This window comes from Scomber scombrus, chromosome 17 (genome assembly GCF_963691925.1).
Source record: "Scomber scombrus chromosome 17, fScoSco1.1, whole genome shotgun sequence".
Lineage (NCBI taxonomy): Eukaryota > Metazoa > Chordata > Actinopteri > Scombriformes > Scombridae > Scomber > Scomber scombrus.
Genome location: NC_084986.1, coordinates 15,611,489 through 15,630,103, shown reverse-complemented (window position 1 = coordinate 15,630,103; position 18,615 = coordinate 15,611,489). Strand labels below are relative to the sequence as shown.

The window sequence follows — 18,615 nt, the reverse complement described above, 5'->3', positions numbered from 1 at the left end:
ACAAGAATATAGCATGCACATATGCCACATACCACAGCATTTATAACCTAAGATAGCTAGTAATGTCCGTCTCTGTATGCTATTATAATACATAACATTGATGAAAATGAATAGAATAAATGAATGAAATAAAAAATTGAAATAAACAAAAACACACAGGCACTTTTGTAGACAGTCGTTACGTCACGAGCATCATTGATGCGTGCCGCCAAGCACATAAGGACCCCTGGAAACTGGAAAATACAACGCGGGCTAATGTAAACTTCAAAAAAACTGCGTATTTACCTCCAACGTTTCCATGAAATCAAAACTATAACTGGGAAATATTGAAGCTCACATGGATTTAACGTCCTGTCGATGCTGTCTCACCACAGAAGAGTGAATTTTTCCTTCTGAGCTGGTAAAATAAACTAGCTGGCTAAGCTAACAGCTAAAGCTAGCTGCGCAGTTTCGTTTCACAGAAAACACTTGACACAGAGTTGTTTACCTTAGCCGAGTTACCCTGCAGAAATACATCTTTGGAGAGTGGCATGGACAGACTTTACCTCAATTTAATGTCTGACTGCAGCTAACTACAACATAACCAAGAGGTAAAGGGTCATATTAACACTAAGTTTTCTCAGGTTTCGAGATAATGTAACATTATTAATCGTTAAGTTGTGATAACGAGGCTTTGAAAGTGAAGTCATACATTGAGTCGCTCCAGTCTGCACGTCTAATGAACATAATGTTCAAATATGAACAAACTGAGGCTAAATGTCCAATATAACCAAGTGGTAATAAGTTTTCCTTCAACAGAAATCACTATTGTCACCTAACACACCGAAGCATACATATTCTGTTAGTGTTTTTCCTTTGAATCCTTTATGAAACAGAAAATAATAAAGTGTTTCGGCATTATTTCTTTACTTTGAGAACAATTTTGAGTCCAGAGGTCAGTTATATTTTTAGCACTGTTGCGGTGTCCTTCCTGTCTTCATACACATGCCGTGTACACTTTGAGCATGCTTTCTACTTTTACCTATATGTGTGTTGGTAACTATATGCTGGGCCACACTTGAAGCTCAAAGCATTGTTTCATAATCAACAGTTTTTAAAAGATAATGAATCGTTAATAATGTAAAATGTCAAGCACACAGGCTGCAGGGATTTCTTAAAATTGCTTACTTGTCCTGTTGTATAGTTAAAGAAAAACAACACAGTATACATTTCATAATGACATTTAAAAAAATAAGCAGATCTTCACCTTTATAAGGCTGCAGCAAATGTTTTGGTATTTTTACTGTACAAATAACCAGTACAGTGTAGTGTGATGCAATTCACTGTGTGCACGGAGTTTCTAGTTGAGACTGTAAAACGGAATTTTCCATATCAACTAATCGGTTAACTGACTAATTGTTTAAGCTTCAGTACTATATGCTACCATGCTTTTGGCTACATCTGCATTACTGTCTTACATCTTGTGTGGAATTGTCTGCATTTGTTGACTCTTGCTCTGTTCAATATCACATTTAAAATGACCATGATACCATCGTTGGTTATTTTATCTGAGCTGTTGCACCTGATCCATCTGACAGAGTATCTTATTTTTACTATTCTCTGCTCTGTTCCAGCCATAATGAAGAGAAGAAGCGACACGTCGTCGGCCTCACTGCTGGGGTCAAAGAAGCGCCGTGATGACAGCAGTTCAGATGACGAGTCGAGATTATCCAGACAAGGTAGATCATATTTTTATTCAATTTATGTTCCCATTGTTACCATTACCATGAGTCTTGCAAGATTTTAGATTAACTCTTTTTGCGCCATAATGTATGTCCTGAGCTTGAGATGGATGCATGGATGGATGTACTTTATTGATCCCTAAATGGGAATGTCTTTTGTGATAGTTACAGGTTATCCAGACTTTGCGTGGGACAGTAAATACTCAGTAAATATATATATTACCACGAGAAGAGAAACATATATCTATAGAAAAATAAACACAAGAAATATAGAACATGAACACAATGTAGAGAATATACTACAAATACATTATAAATGTAGTACAATATAAACATGGGACAACATACTATATACATAAGATAAGTGTGCAAAATGTGTAAATATGTGCGAATTCACCATGAGAAAATGTATTGAAGGAGCAAAACAGAGTGGAGTTTGGTTGAGACAGAAACTATAAGGCTAAGAGTTCTTACAGTCCTCTGTTAGACAGAGGTGAGGTGGTGTAGTTAGTTATTGCTTTGGGCAGGAAACATTTCCTGTATTGGTTCATGTGAGGGCAAATCTGAACCTGTCTGGTAGAGAAATTGCTGCATTGTCTGTCCTGTAGGTGGTGGAAAGGGTGGTCAGGATTATACATAATGGATAACAGTTTGTTCAGTGTCCTCCTCTACACCACAACTTCAAAGGTGTCTGGTTTGCAGCCAATTATGGAGCCAGCCTTCCTAATCCATTTATTAAGTCTGTTGGTTTTGCCGGCTCAGGCGCTGCTCCCCCAGCAGACTACAGTGAAGCACAGTGCACTGGCCACAACAGACTTGACAGTTGTAGATTTACAACATCTTGCTGCACACGTTGAAGGATCTCAGCTTCCTCGGGAAAGAGAGTCTGCTGATGCCCCTCTTATAAACAGCCGTAGTGACGGCCTTCCAGTTCAGTCTGTTGTCGATGTACTGTAGATGCCCAGGTAGTCTTTCACCATCTGATTGTTAATGTGTCTGTTGGTTTTTTCCTGTCCAGATTCGAGCCAGAATGACTCCCTCAGTGACCAGGAAGATCACAGACCAGGCTTCTCCATGCCCTCCATATCCTTCGATTCTCAAGACACAGATGCCTCAGACAACACCAAGTTCTCTATGTACAACAGTGTGTCACAGAAGCTCATGGTAATGTATTAAACCAAGGTCTTTAACAATTGTTTTTACTGCAGACACTTTTATCTTAGACAAGTATATATTGAAAAGTGTTCAGATAAAATACAAAATGTCTCACTTTCCTTTATCTAACTCCCCCGTTCTCTGTTACCTCTTATCTTTTAGGCCAAAATGGGCTTCCGTGAGGGCGAGGGTCTGGGGAAGTTTGGCCAGGGACGTAAGGAAATAGTGGAGGCTTCAACACAGAGAGGGAGAAGGGGTCTGGGCCTCACGCTGCAGGGCTTCCAGGGGGAGCTCAATGTCGACTGGCGAGATGAACCAGAGGTGAGCAGCATAAAATAATGACCTTTTTATTGTTTTCAGTGGTATTTTAAATGATGTGTTTATCAATTATTTGAATTATTTGCCAATAATTTAAATGTAAATTATGTTGACATGACTCCTGAGTACCATGCTCTGCTGTATATACCATGATTTGAATTTGTCATCTCTACTGTTCTCTCCCTTTGTCTGCCTCTCTTCCATTTCTTTCCCTGTTTGTCTGTCCAGCCAAGTGCCACAGAGAAAGTCGAGTGGTGCCCCGAATGCACCACAGAGATGCCAGATGCAGATGAGCTGAGGGACTGGATGACACTGGGATCAGTAAATACACTGAAAATTCATAGATAAATCCAGTGTTTATTGTTCACCTCTGCACATCATATAAATGGTAAATACTTGTTTTGGACTTGTTGCAGAGAAAACTTAAGATTGAGGACGAGATCGAGTATTGCACTGAAGACCTCCTGCACACTCTTCTAAGGTGCAAGGTGAGTTATAAAGTAAACATCTACTGTTCACTTCTGTCATATTTGAAACTTAAAGGGAATTAAAAAAGTATTTTACATTATAAATGTAAAACAGAATACATATTAAAATACCTCAGTGGTTTACATTGACAATAGGTTTGAAATCCCAGTGTGTTTATTTTAGTTTCTATGATGGCAACAGAGAGCGTGTAGTTTGAGCTCTTCAAGAGCCTCCATTGTTTACTATACCTATAGATAACATTCAGGAAAGATGGGTTAATGTTACATATTTGTGGACTTTCAAAAGGTTTGTGCCCTTTAAAGTTTATATGTGTGTTGTCATCTTTATTTATGTATACTATGCAGGAATTTCCTAAAAAAGCAACATATCTCATACAGAAGTAATCCCTCTCAGTCATCAGTTAGACCCACTAGAAGTGTGTGATGGTGTATTTATGTACAGAGACTCTGCACTCTGCCTGTTTATTCTCATTATTTTGCTTTGTTCATGATGATTCTGGGCGTCAACCTTTGTGCAGTGTGTGTGTGTGTGTGTGTAGCCCCCAGCCAATAAAAGCACTCAGGTTGTTAGGTTGGGATTCATAGCATAGCAACCAAGTTATATCGCTGTCTCCGTCTCTCCCTGCTCTGCTCTCTGACTCTGGGTCATGGATATATAAAGAGCTGCAGGTCTGTGTGTCTGCTTGATCAAGGGCAGTGCTGAGCTACACACACATACACACACACACACACATCAAACTATCAGAAATTAACATTTTATTTCTCTCTCTTTGACATCTACTACATAGTATACCGTTATATGGTACTGTACATTACCTTTGTTGAAAGATTGTTGGCATTTTAGAAACTGCCCTTTCTACACTGCCCTTTGTGGTGAGTGGTAGAAACGAAGCATTTCACTGTGTGTGCAAAACTCAGTTTAATACCTTCTACACTGAATAGACTCAAATTAGTATTGCTGAGTTGTGTGAACACTCTGTCTGTCCATGGTCAGACAATATTTGATACCCTGGAGGGCGAGGAGATGAGGAGAGCGCGGACACGTTCCAACCCATATGAGACAATCAGAGGAGGTATCTTCCTCAACAGGTCAGTTTTTACACAAATACCAATGTATTGTTATGGGTTTTCATTTTAATTTGATCTGGACACAGAGAGAATAAAGTTGGCTTGTTGTTGGATGTCATTTGTACATGACAATAATTTTGTGAAAGTAAAATGACATTAGAATACAGTTAATTGATATGAATAAACATCATAGTGAGTTTTCTTCTTTAGTTACAAGGTACATAATTAGTCTGTAACATGCTAATGCTTCCAGGATGATTCTAACTTGTATTATGTGTTTATTGCATTTAGAGCAGCTATGAAAATGTCCAACATCGACCACTGTTTCGACAATATGTTCACCAACCCAAGGGACTCACAAGGGGTGAGTTGGTCAAAGCTGTTTTGAACTTCTGTTAGACCAGGACACGCAGGCCCATATAAACAGATGGTGATGTCTCCTCTGTCTCTCATTATGTAGAAATCTCTGACAAAGGACCGCGAGGGCGAGCTACTGTACTTCGGTGACGTGTGTGCAGGGCCTGGAGGCTTTTCTGAGTTCATACTGTGGAAAAGACGCTGGCATGCCAAGGGCTTTGGCATGACGCTGAAAGGACCTTGTGACTTCAAACTGGAAGATTTCTTTGCAGCGCCGAGTGAGCTGTTTGAGCCGTACTATGGTATGTCATTAAAACTTCCACATCTTACTCAGTGGAGAAAAAAAAGTTTCACATGATAAATTATTCAGATAAACCTTAACCTCTGTGTGTCCCAGGCGAGGGAGGTGTGGATGGGGACGGTGACATCACTAGGCCAGAAAATGTGACTGCTTTCCGAAACTTCATTCTGGAGAGTACAGAGAGAAGAGGGCTACATTCACTCATGGCAGATGGGGTGAGACTATTATCCACATACACTTTTAATTGTAGAGTTTGTATTCACTGCACTTCCTCAAAGCATGCATAAATCCTAAATGTCCATATCAAACAGAAAATGAGATGACAGGTTAAACTGATTTTTACCTTTCTGTGAGACTTTTGGTTTGATAACTGTTTCTGTGACTGTCAGGGTTTCTCTGTGGAAGGACAAGAGAACATTCAGGAGATCCTGAGCAAACAGCTGCTGCTCTGTCAGTTCCTCACTGCCGTCTCTACACTCAGGACAGGTATGTGTGTGCCTGAAGTATAAAACTGATGAAAATATTCAGTATTTTCATCAGTTTGTATGGGTATGTACTGTATATTTAGGCCCAGTCTAAATCTTAGTGTCTCTTTGACTTCTCCAGGTGGCCATTTCGTCTGTAAGACGTTTGACCTCTTCACCCCCTTCAGTGTGGGTTTGGTCTACCTGGTCTACCTCTGCTTCGAGAGGATCTCGATCTTCAAACCTGTCACCAGCAGGCCCGCCAACTCTGAGAGGTGAGGCTGCATCTGTGCAACAAAATCAGTGTGGATTTGTTATTTATTTAATGCAAGCTGGTCATTCAATTGTTATTGAATGTTGTCACATTATTACTGCATTTTTATTTATTTTTTTTAAATTGGATTCACCAGAATATAATAGCTACAAGTCATATAATGTAATACAAGGAATCCTCACCCTTCTTTAACATTAACAGCTTTTTGTGGCTGATCAGGGGTTGTGAAGTAATTCTTGAGAGCTCCCCCAAATACATTTTCGAGCATGAATATTTGCCAAATATTAAGCCAATTAAAAACAAAGAAAGGCTTACAAAAGAGATCATAGGTCATGGACACACCCATGCCTGTAATTCGTTTCATGTTTATATCTTTGTGCTGATTGTAAAACAAAGTGGCAGCAACATACAGTAATGGAAAACTTAGTAAGCCACATCACCGCAGGATGTGACATGGAGGCACATTTGATTCTGGTTTTCCTACACATTATTGGATACCATGTTGAACATTACCTCAGAGTCGTTTGCCTTCCAAAATAACATCATAAAAGTGAATTTATGACGTGATATTTGAGTAGTTGATTCTGCCGCATCTCAGTCAGATGAAACTTGACAGTCTTGTCTGTTAGCAATCCAACTTGTGATTTAGAATAAGAGAAGTGAATTGTTATATAAGCATTCTTGCATACGTGAAGCTGTAAATGTCTTTTCTCACAGGTACGTAGTGTGCCGTGGTTTAAAGCCTGGTGCAGACGCTGTCAGAGAATACATGTTCAGAATCAACCTGAAACTCAACCAGCTGAAGAACACAGACAGAGACATTACAGAGGTGGTCCCAATGAGCATCATCAAGGATGACGCTGACTTCTACCAGTATATGGTCAACTCAAATGAGAGGTAGAGACACACTAAAAAAAGCCTAAATTATCACATTTTAAACAGTGACTGACAGTGATTACATTATCTTTCACTGCAGCCTCTGTGCGGTCCAGATCAAGGCCTTGGCTAAGATCCATGCTTTCGTCGTTGATCCGTGAGTAACCTGCCTTATTACACACTATTTCACTGTTGCCTGGTGAGTAGGGATTGTGTTTATGTATAACATGTTACTGACTGTGTGACTCTGTTGGTGTCTTTAGGACTCTTTCAGAGCCGCGGCAAGCCAGCATAAGAAAGGAGTGTCTCAAACTTTGGGGGGTGAGTGTGAGATGTCTAAATAGAACTAGAACAAATGCAAATAAAGAATTGAAAACAATAATAAAAATTGTTTTTTATTTCCACCGATAAATACATTATATGTCTTTTTCCAGGTCCCAGACAAAGCCAGAGTTGCTCCTGCTCCCTCAGACCCAAAGTCAAAATTCTGCGAACTGGTTAAGGTCAGTTTATAAATATAGGAGTAAAGAAACCCTTGCTGACACATGTGCACTGTCAGTTGTTTCCCTCACTTGGTAATTAAGTAAGTCAAATAAAAATATTAAGCACTGTTGTACACTTGTGTGTTCAAGTTTAGATAATATTTCTTATGTCTATATATCTACAGGAATAATGTTCCTTTATCTGATTTCAGTAAATTATAAATAAAAAATGCGCTTTTGTCGTGAGTGTTAAGGTGGGCTGTCCAAATATATTGTAGTAATAGAAGAAGCTGTTATTAGTAGGCTGGTTTAAAATGTTAAATTTGTCTATGTCTGTCTGTCTTTCTGTTTCTACTTACATGTGTTGCACCTCAGAATTCAGATATGGACTCGTTCCAGTGTAAGCTCACACCTCTGAACACCACTACGCTTGAGAAGTTGCGACATGTCCTGGACCATCGGTGCATTGTGGGAGGTGGAGAGCAGATCTTCCTTCTCGCGCTGGGGGTAAGTCTAAAGAAAATGTAGATCTTGGACTTGTCTTTTGTCTTACTGCACTACTTCCATTTTCAACTTCTTTTTCACGGTTTTCCTGATATTCTGGCAATGTGTCTCTTCTGGAAAAGATTAAAATAGCTGATGGAGAGGCTAACCTGACTGTCAGAGAGGCTGTTTCTGTGCGTGATAACCTGCATTTGACACCGATTTCATCGTCTTATCTGTTTTCCCTGTTATCCACTGACTCATATAGAAGTCCCAGATATACACATGGGATGGAAAGATGCCTTTGCGCTGGAGGAAACTGGAGAATTTCAAGCTAGAGCTGCCAAGAGATACACTTCTAAGCGTGGAGATCGTCCAAGAGCTGAAGGGCGAGGTGAGAGGAGGGATTGGGGAGTTTAAAGATCTAAAACAGACGAGATATGGGTGCCAGTATTTCAAACTCTTTATCATGGACTCAGTTTCTGTTCTTGCTTCAACAATAATCTCATTATTTGTCACAAGTTGTGATCATCAAGAACTTGGCCATCCTTATTTTTTCCTTCAAAACATGATTGTAAAAATAAGAGCTAACAGTAACCCGGAACCTGAACCTGAACATACATCTAATTTGCTGCTTATATACATGTTTGGTCCACAGGGCAAAGCTCAGCGTAGAATCAATGCTGTTCACGTTATGGATGCGTTAGTACTGAATGGCACTGATGTAAGAGATCAGCACTTCAACCAAAGGTACAACAATGTTGCCTCTAATCCTGCACTAAACAGTACCATCATCATACTCACCAAACCACTAATATCACACATCATATGTCACATATCAGTTCAGACAGTGGTTTAGTGTATTTAAGTAAATGAGGCCCATTGTCTGTCCAGGATCCAGATGGCTGAGAAGTTTGTGAAAGCAGTGGCCAAACCCAGCAGACCTGACATGAACCCCATCAGGTATTACTTTGATTTCATTTTAACAAGTCAAAATTCACTTTGTCATTTATGAGAAGGGAGTAAAACCAAGGGACACCTTTTCTGATTATGTAAATCATGCATGTTTATAAAGTCAATATGACATCAGAATATAACTTTTATGTCACTACTTTAGGTGCTGACAAACACTAGTATAGCATTTGTGATTTAAAAAAAAAAAAGTAATAGAAATCCAGGCAAACATGTGAAGGAACTCTTGTTAAAAATGCTCCTAATAACAACTTTCTTTTCCCAAACAGAGTGAAGGAGGTTTACAGGTTGGAGGAAATGGAGAAAATCTTTGTCAGGTATGACAAGATGACAAGTAGTCAACATGAAGGGATTTTTTAAGTGATAAAGATTTTCTCCCATTGATTTTTTTCGTCTTTTGCTCATCCAGACTAGAGATGAAGGTAACAAAGAGTTCAGGAGGTGTCCCGCGCCTGTCCTACACCGGCAGAGATGACCGACACTTCCTTCCGACAGGCCTCTACATCGTTAAGACTGTCAATGGTTTGTATGTGTGTGTGTGATTGTGTGTGTGCTGCAGCTTAGTGTCAGAAAATGGCAAATTAATTTTGCTTTGCTGTTCCAAGTTAAATCGATTTAAATGCATCTCTTAGAGCCGTGGACAATGGCGTACAGTAAAAACTCCAAGATGAAGTTCTTCTATAATAAGACAACCAAGGAATCAACTTATGATATGCCACCCAACTCTGCTTCCCCCTTCCAGTATGTATCATCCTCTTCCTGTGAATTTCTTGAATTTGACATTTTGTATTTGAAATGGTCAGCTCTATCGTGGGGAATTTTGTGTTTTTTATATTAAGAAATGGTGGTAACCTTGTTCTTATGAATGAGTAGTATCCTCTCTTTGTCTTTGCCCTCAGTATCTGCCACTCAGAGCGTCTATTTTGGGCCTGGGTGGATGGAGTCATCGTTCATGATTCTCAGACACGGATGGACCCGGAGAAACTGTCCAAAGATGATGTGCTGTCCTTCATCCATCAGAATTACCAGCCATGAAAGGCTCGGAGCTCTGCTGGCTACTACCTGTACACAGAATGCACTAATTTATGGAGGAGACTTAGCCTTAGAAATTGTTACAATGCAGTTCATTATTTGATATTTCAGGGATTAATAAAAATACATAACAGCTTATTATGAAAAGCCAATTTTTTTTTTAATTCCCTGCTTTTATTGTCCAGTTAATATCAATTGATAAACTGCCTCATAACCATTTAAGGCCCTCCACAGACCCTCCATGATATGTTTCTGAAGAGAAAAGATAACCAGGTTGTAACTGGAGTTCTCTGCTGTTTCTAGCGGTGACATCTGGTTTCCTTGTAATCAAGACATTTGACAAACCACTTTGTCTCTCTGCCTTTTCCACTGCCCTTGGCTCCATGAATTGTAATGAAAATAAGTCCCCTCACAGGATAATATGGAGACAAAAGCTGCTGCCATTGTCTCTACATTAAATTGCATGTCCCTGTAGATCAGATTTTACTGTTTCCATACATGCCATGCTTGTGTGTGAGTGTGTGTATATATATAAATGTCACATTAGCGATGACAAGAGAGAAGCATCTGCAAATTGAATAAAGCTAGATTGAGCTACAAATGCTAAACTATGCATCTATATCTGAAAACAGTTCTGTCCACCTCACTCTACACCTGCTTTAAGCACGACTGCTCTTCCTGTCATTGCCGTAGTAACGAGGATCTGTTTACCCAGTCTCTCAAAATTACAAGCTCCTTGCTGCCGCTCCTGCAAATCTGTAGCTTGACCCCCATAACAACACCACGTACACATTTATCATGAAAACTGAGATATAATTTCAACATTCATATCAGTTACAGATGTAGCAGCTTTTTCTGTGTTTGTGTGATCTGTCATTGAGTTTGTGTGTCAGTTTAAGATTTTTGAAGGTGTCCTGTTTGGTTTTAGGGTGTTTCTACCCCCCATTTCTTTGTATTGTGCCTCATATCGCCTGGACTGTGTGTTTCTTAAATACTGCAAATTAGTTATTTTTTCTTGTAAAGTTGGCTATCAATCTCTGATGTAAATAATATGTAGTAAATAAATGGGAAATGTGCTTCCCAACAATTACTCTCGACTGCCCGGTGAAATTTAATTGATGTTGATGATGACGATACACTAAAAATAATAAGGAAAATAATATGAAAGGTGTTAAAACTAGATTTTAACAACTTACATGTCAACACCTTTCATTGATCCCACTTGTGACTGGTGTAAACAGGCGGCAGCTACCTTAATACACACGCTTTGGACATGCCCTTCTCTAAGTGCATTTGGTCATTTGGACCTACATCCTTTAAATGCTATATTTTGGTTTGAGACCTGAAAAATGTGACTGGCCATCACTAAACATGTATAATGTTGTGGCCTTTGCTACATAATTGGCCTGATGTCAAATAGTCTTAAATTGGAGGAGCTCAAAACTTCCATCTGATGTCAGATGGTTTAGGGATGTCATGTTTGATCTTAAATTGGTGAAGATAAAATCACTTTAGGGTTAAGTTCAAGAAAGTCTGGATGCCTTTTCTGATTTCCTTTGATAATCTAATGTAACAAACGGATGCATTTTGACCTGAGTCTGGAAAGGCCCAAATTGTTTTGTTGTACTTGTGTGTGTATAAAAGTACACAATTATGTTTGTTTGTTCATTTGTTTTCCAAAATGATTCAACAGTGTGATAATTAATGTCTTTGTTGCTGTTTTCCTCTTTCTCCTCTGTGTATTTTTGATTTACCTGTGTGTAATTTATCATTTTTCTAAATTATTTTTCATCCAGAGGATCTGTGAGTGGGTGTTGGGGAGGGCTGGAGTTGGGGGACTTATTGTGTAAAATAATTCAATATATGATTTGTACACATTAAAACTGGAAATGCCAATAAACAGATTTTCCTAATAAAACAAACAAATGAATAAATATCTCAGTATGATATCTCTCGACTTAAATCAGACACTTTTTAGTCTGATGTTACAACTGAAGTCTTTTAAAACAGCTGCTTTATATTTTCATTATTTTGTCTTTAAAGCAATGTTTAAACTAAGCAAACATTAGTGTGCTTTTCTGTTTTGTTGCATCATTTGAATTTGTTGCACACACACTGTGTGTTGGGAGCTGAACTCAAACACACCACATCTAAAATTAAACGGAGGACGAAGTTGAATTGTTCTTCCTTTATTTACATTAGAGATAGGGACTCTTATTTTGAAGTCCAGAGTCTCTCAGCCAATCAAAGCTCTGGGTTTATATAACAGGAAGTTAAGGTTATGAAAACAAACGCTCTCGCACCCACACCCTGATAACGACGAGCTGCACGCGCACAGGTACTATGTCTGTCTCTCTTCATTTAATCATTTTACAACAAAACACGTCAAAGCGTTAAATTATACATGGTGGAGAATGACGTCATGTCTTTGCATGATGTAAATAATCAAATTGGTGTTTTTCCACAGTTGTTATGTGGATACATAACTACACTCAACAGTTACACCGCTGTGTGAAGTTTTTTTACTGCCTAACTCTACTTCTCATTCGTTACAGGCGTTGGAGAGCGTAATTGACTAACTTGAATAGAGCACACAGTATTGAGCAGCAGCAGTCATGTTGAAAGCTCTGTTCTCCAGTGGATTACAGAATCCCAAATTCACGGAAGGGGAGACAAAGGTAAACGTTTTATAGATGCCCTATTTATAAAAAAAAAAAAAACAGTAGCCTCAGACCTCAGACCTTTGCCAATATTTTAATTGGTCTGTTTATCACACTGTCATATGACTCGAGGTCGTGTGGTTGCTGTGAGTTAACTAATGCTGAGAAGAATTAGTTGTTAAGCAGAAGAAATGTGTTTAACAGCTGTGATAATTATGTTCAAGGAGAATGCTGCTGTTGTCTGTTTTATTTAACTGTACATTTATGTTTGGTTTTGGACTCTGTGTTAGACAGAAAAACAAACAAGAAGTCACCTTTCACTTCATTTTTCTCAAATGTTGTGTAATTAGGCAACTAATCAACTAGTTGATGAACAAAAACCGAATTGACGTAACAATGTATAAATCCTTTAAGCAAAATGCAAGACTTCAAATTATACCACCTTTTCAAATGTGACAAGCTAAATGAATTGACCGTCTTTAGGTTTAACTGACTGTTGATTGACACAGGACATTAGCATGTGTCAGCTGGGGAGTTTGTGTGGGCTTTTCCTTTCAAAACATTACTATTAAGATATTGACTATTTTAATATTAGGGGGTCACTACTTTAGGTTATGGCTATCTGAGTATGTAACCCATTATTGTTGTTATATTGTATGTTATATGTGATTGCTGCTGGCTGTACCACTAATTGCCCCTCTAGATAATAAAGGTGACCTTGAGCTTGACCTTGAACCATGCAAACAGTAGTATTTGCATACATAACACACAATGACATGTAATACTGGTTCTCACCAGCTCCTGTCAGTGCATTAAAAAAATAGATACTAATTATCATACCTAATCATATTAGTTGATGATAATCAATATCAATTAATCTGCCAATTATTTCCTACATTTCTATCATTCAGTCCACTAATTGTCAGAAAACCTAAAGCCCAAGATAATCACTTGTTTTGTCTAACCAACTGTCCAATACCAAAGATACAAATACATTTACTATCCATACATGACAAAGACAAGCAGTAGATCCTCACAGAAGCTGGCATGAAAAAGATCTAAATGATTGAATTCAACTATTTTTATGTTATTTTGTATTTCTATTTTCGTACCAATTAATTTACTAATTGTTTCAGTTTTTTTGTCACGGCAATAAAAACGTAGTTGTGACATAGTAAAAATGTCTGCAGCTGTGAAACTCCTCATCAGGTCCCACAGTTTTCTGACCTCTTATAAAATGAACTTAATAGTTGCAGCCCAAGTGTGACTATGTGTGTGTTTTGCAGGGACAAGACTATGAGATCCGCACCTATCATGCCACTAAGTGGATGAGCACCTCTATGAGTGGGATGCAATGGGACACAGCCACGACTACTTGCTTCCGCAGGCTTTTCAGCTACATTCAAGGCAAAAATAAAAACAGTGAGTTTCTAAAATGAAAACTTTTTGTGTAGTTTAGAATATTCGTTGTGTCAGAGCGAGGTGTTTTTTAGGCTTTAGGATGTGTTGGTTGTTTTGTTGTTGCTGGAAGCAAACTATAAACCTTGACAAGATGAAATTAAACTTGATGAAACACGATCAGCGAAGTAAATAATGTTCAAATGTTAGACAGTTAAGTTATGGCTGACTTTAGGTTCGACAAGACAAAGGAGTCTATGAATAAATGCAAAAGAAAAACTGCACTTTTGTTCTTGCTCAGCAGTTTGTAACAGCACCGCTGCCTTTTGTCTTACTCAGCAGTTTACACAAGCATTATTTATGAGAATACATATTGTCTGAGACGTTGACTACTGAGAAGTGGAGTATAAGAGGAGTGTGGCCTTTAAACATGGTGTTTAATCCTCCACATATCCCCACACATTGTGATTATATGTCAGCCATCTGTTCTGGTATTATTATGCACTGAAGTTTTGATATACCAGCTGGCAACTGAGTATTTGTTTGGTTAATTCAATATCGGCGCATCTTACCAATGCTGATTACATGTCAAACTGATAATTTTTCATGCCACTGCTTCCTCAGAGGTCAAAGTAGACATGACGGCCCCTGTGACTTGTCGTGTGGATCCTGGAGCCGGCCCTGCATGTGAATCTCAGTTCACTATGTCCTTCTACATCCCAGAGGAGCATCAGGAAAATCCACCAGAGCCGAATGACTCAGAGATGTTTGTGGAGCACAGGAAGGAGATGACAGTTTATGTCAGGTGGGGTAAAACTGAGGCACTAATTTGATTAGATAGGTTTAATTCTAGCTGGTAACTTGTAAAAATGTCAAAATCAACCTGTTTTCTCACTTTTGTTTTTCCTCCAAGTCCAATTACGTAACAGGAGTAATGTCACAAAAAAGACCTCAGTGCCTAACTCATATCCCTAATAACACAATATATCCCTTTTTCCCCCCTCTTATCTCTTCTTCCAGGACATACGGGGGTTTCGCCAATGAGAAGAATAAGCGTGAGGAGCTCAAGAAACTTATAGAGAGCCTGCAGAGGGATGGCGTCCCATTTGTGGATCAGCCGTTTTACGTAGCTGGCTATGACAGCCCCTTCAAGCTGACCAACCGCAGGAACGAGGTCTGGATCCTCAAGAAGGAAGAGGAACAAAAGTAGAGAGTTCAGAGGTCACGCAACACCCTACCCACCACAAAAAGGGGGAAAAAATCACATTTAAGAAAACATTCATATCCTCATTTGATCAAATTCTCAGAGATTCACAGTGTCACATTACAGCAGTAATCAGTGTCAAAGAGCGCACAATCGTCTTTATTACATGAATGTGATGAATGAAGCTTCAAAGGCATACTAAGACATCTTGAATACTTATTAAAAGTTACTGAAGTCATTCACAGTTTAAATAACAATTTGCTGAATAAAGCAAGAGGCCACAGTGGGGCAATAATTCCAGCAGGTGGAGCTAAGTAGTGAGGAAACATTTCTCCCTTATGATGCATCTTCTTAGGTCTAAAACCACAAGTGCCTCTTCCCTTTTTAATGAATGACTTCTTGCAAATACACTAAAATTGCAGCTATTGTTTGCACATGCAGCTGATTACTATGTTTCCTGCAATTCTTAAAGCTTAAAAAATACTTAAAATACTTGAGTAATTTGTTTACACCTTACCCTTAATGTGAAAAGACTGAAGAGTGAAAAAATAAAGGATAGGTTCACATTCAGTAATACTTCCACAATACCTATATGAACATTAAAAGCACTGCAAATGGAGGACAAAATCCAGAGTGCACATTTTGTGCAAAAATACTTTCAAAAGTCTTCAACTGTTCAACTTTGTCTAATCAAGAGACAATCTCATAAATTCCTTCTCTGGTGTCAGTATTCCTCCAAAGCAGCTCAGAAAGGAAACACTGTCCGTAAAAACACGTGTAATTTTGTACACAAAGTACTATAACTTTACTATAAGAATCTCCACCTGATTTTAGCTCATGTTAACTTCTATTGAACAGTAACTAAAGCTCTTACTTCTTTATTGAAGTAAGGGCAGTATTTCCCCCCCACCTCTTACATTGAAACCACATAACATGGGATCTCTTTGCTGCCAGTATGAACTAGAGGAATGATTACAGCAACAGGCATACTGTTGTTTTTTTAGAAATTCATTAAAAAAAGTGGATCTATGCTTTAAAGCATAGCAATGCATTTTTTTAAAAGTCTGTTTTACAACAGTCTGGTGCTCCAATGAACATTGAACAAGGTTTTCTTGCTGTTATCATTCCTCCTGTTAATACTGACCATTAAAAGATCCCTTCATAATGCTCTTTGAATATAAGCAAAGGGGAACAAAATGTATGTGAGCAGAAATGGATTTAATAGTTTATTAGAAGATAATATGGCTTCAGCAGTCTGAGATATTCAAAGTTTTTTACAGTCTTTTTAGTAAAAAATATTTTGTGCAGCTGCAGTGGCGGGATCATCACAAAAAAAGGAATTTAGTACTAAAAAGACTAATTATGAAAGATATTCTCTTGATTTGACTAATTTGGAAGCTTCACAATAGCTTTGAAAGCTTTTTTTTTTAATGCACTGATGGGTTTGTGGATTTTGTTGCCCATCATTTACATTGTAAGTACATTATAAAGGGACCTCTAAATGGCCAGTATGAACAGGAGGGATGATTACAGCAATAAAAACATGATTTAGTGTTCATTTGGGCACCTGACTGTTAAAAAATTTGAATCTATCCTTTAATTTCGTAGGTCAGTTGCAAAGTTTGACTGCAGGTGTCTCTCCTGTCAGTCAGCGTTTCAAAGGTGACTCTGTCGCGCCTGCCTGACAAAATGTTGATAAATCTCAGTTTATCTGATTTTCAGAAGTTGCTTACCGTCACCCATTATGATGAATGTCTGACTCATAACAGATCAGGAGCCGTCATCGCTTCATCGCTGACGTGTCATTTGCAATAAACATCCTTTTGATGAATGAATTAGGTGTGCAGTTACCTGTCTGTGTGGTTCAAAATCAAATCTATCAACATTTTTGTCGCTTGGCTGGTGTTAGAAGTTGGCAAAGATTCACACTTATGAGTTGTCATAAATGTTAAGCCTTTTTTAATCTGACTTGACATCCTTTTATACATAAACTCATATTCATTTTTAAAGCTCATGATGTACTAGAAATTTTAAAGAAGGGAAACTACATGCTACTTGAAAAAAAGAATAATGACATAAGCACTGCACTCATTTATGAATCATGGGATACATTGCCCATGAATGATATTTAACAATGTAACATTATCTCATCAATAATAAATAATAAAACTCATTTTCAAATGATTGATTATTTTGATAATGAATTGCCTCCATCTTCACTGTGTAATTATAGTTTTGTTTTCTCCTTTATGTGAAGGATTATTTAATGTTTGAAGCAAAGTTTCTACAGAAAGCTTCATTGTGAGTTATCTCAATTGCAGTGGATTCATTTTTGATCCGACTGTCCTTCGCACGATCGTGACCTTTTATCAACCGGTTGAAATTCCTGCCACGGTTCATTTCACCCTTTTATCCTCGCTCACTTTCTCCTCACCCACTCTCCTCACTGCTGTCAGGTAGATGTCTGCTGAGTCATTCATTTTGTTTGTGGCAGATTTGTTCCCAATATCATGTTCAGACACTCAGCAGAAATTACATCCTTTTTTTTACACACACACACACACACACTCTCTTTATTAGTGTGTTGTTCACCAGTCAGATCGATGTCATTGGCTCGTGCTCAGTGGGGTGAAACATTGCTGCAGACAGGAAATGCATAATGAGGCTCATGGTTTTATTCCAAAGAGCGGTCTTGTATTTTAGCTTTATTCTTCACCCTCAAGCCTGCTGGAGACCTTGAGTTGATGTAGAGGGCGGAGTGTAAAAATACTCCCATGACAAAACTAATTTTCTTGTGACTGAGATAAAGTGGAAGAAATTAATGAAAAATTATGCAGTGACACATTGTAATACAGTTTTTACAGATTGTTTTAACCCAGTTTCCTCCCACATCCTATATAATTGCACATCACAGCAAACAGACTCCCTCAAACTGGAGGTGACAGTAGACGTGTGAGCGATTGTGTTGTTTGCTCAAGTGTGAAACTTACATTTCTGGCAACTATTTTCCAAAGCAGGATGCTATATTTACTTCATCACATCCAGGATGTCATTTGTTCCGATGTATTTTAAAATACTTGACATATAAGAGCGACAGTGAATTTTTCCTGGTCTGCATCTTTTAAGTTACATAGCAAATGCAAATAAGGAATATGGATGCATTAGGCACAAGTATGTTAGGGAAACATAATCCTGCAGGATCACTAGTAAATGCATAAAATGGGAAATAAATAAGAAAAAAAATATGTTAATTACACAGATTGTGCTTAGTTTGATCTAAATGTCCATTTATGTTGAAGTTTTGTCCTAACAATGAAAACCTGAGAAGAGAACATCTTTCTTCAGTTGATGTGCACACAACT

The 18,615-nt window shown here is 38.3% G+C and overlaps 2 protein-coding genes across 3 annotated transcripts; both read left to right on the top strand.

The window, feature by feature from the left end:
• The first annotated feature begins 226 nt into the window (after positions 1-226).
• cmtr1 (cap methyltransferase 1) lies at positions 227-11,081 on the top strand. Of its 2 annotated transcripts, none has more exons than XM_062437529.1 (24): positions 227-400; positions 1,614-1,718; positions 2,740-2,885; positions 3,039-3,197; positions 3,423-3,515; positions 3,611-3,682; positions 4,677-4,771; positions 5,042-5,114; positions 5,211-5,409; positions 5,505-5,623; positions 5,798-5,894; positions 6,015-6,147; positions 6,864-7,043; positions 7,123-7,179; positions 7,286-7,343; positions 7,457-7,525; positions 7,880-8,011; positions 8,256-8,381; positions 8,646-8,737; positions 8,882-8,950; positions 9,229-9,276; positions 9,369-9,481; positions 9,592-9,700; positions 9,859-11,081. In XM_062437529.1, the coding sequence occupies exons 2-24, from the start codon at positions 1,619-1,621 to the stop codon at positions 9,992-9,994; spliced, it is 2,475 nt and encodes an 824-aa protein (XP_062293513.1). In that variant the 5' UTR covers positions 227-400; positions 1,614-1,618; the 3' UTR covers positions 9,995-11,081. The 2 variants fall into 2 exon arrangements, with proteins under 2 accessions (XP_062293513.1, XP_062293512.1); XM_062437528.1 differs by having other exon boundaries at positions 227-590.
• Positions 11,082-12,257: 1,176 nt separating this feature from the next.
• hebp2 (heme binding protein 2) lies at positions 12,258-17,439 on the top strand. The gene is made up of 5 exons (XM_062437629.1): positions 12,258-12,329; positions 12,547-12,669; positions 13,938-14,073; positions 14,674-14,854; positions 15,070-17,439. Exons 2-5 carry the CDS (start codon positions 12,607-12,609, stop codon positions 15,257-15,259), a joined length of 570 nt encoding a protein of 189 aa, XP_062293613.1. The 5' UTR covers positions 12,258-12,329; positions 12,547-12,606; the 3' UTR covers positions 15,260-17,439.
• The last annotated feature ends 1,176 nt before the right edge of the window (positions 17,440-18,615 follow it).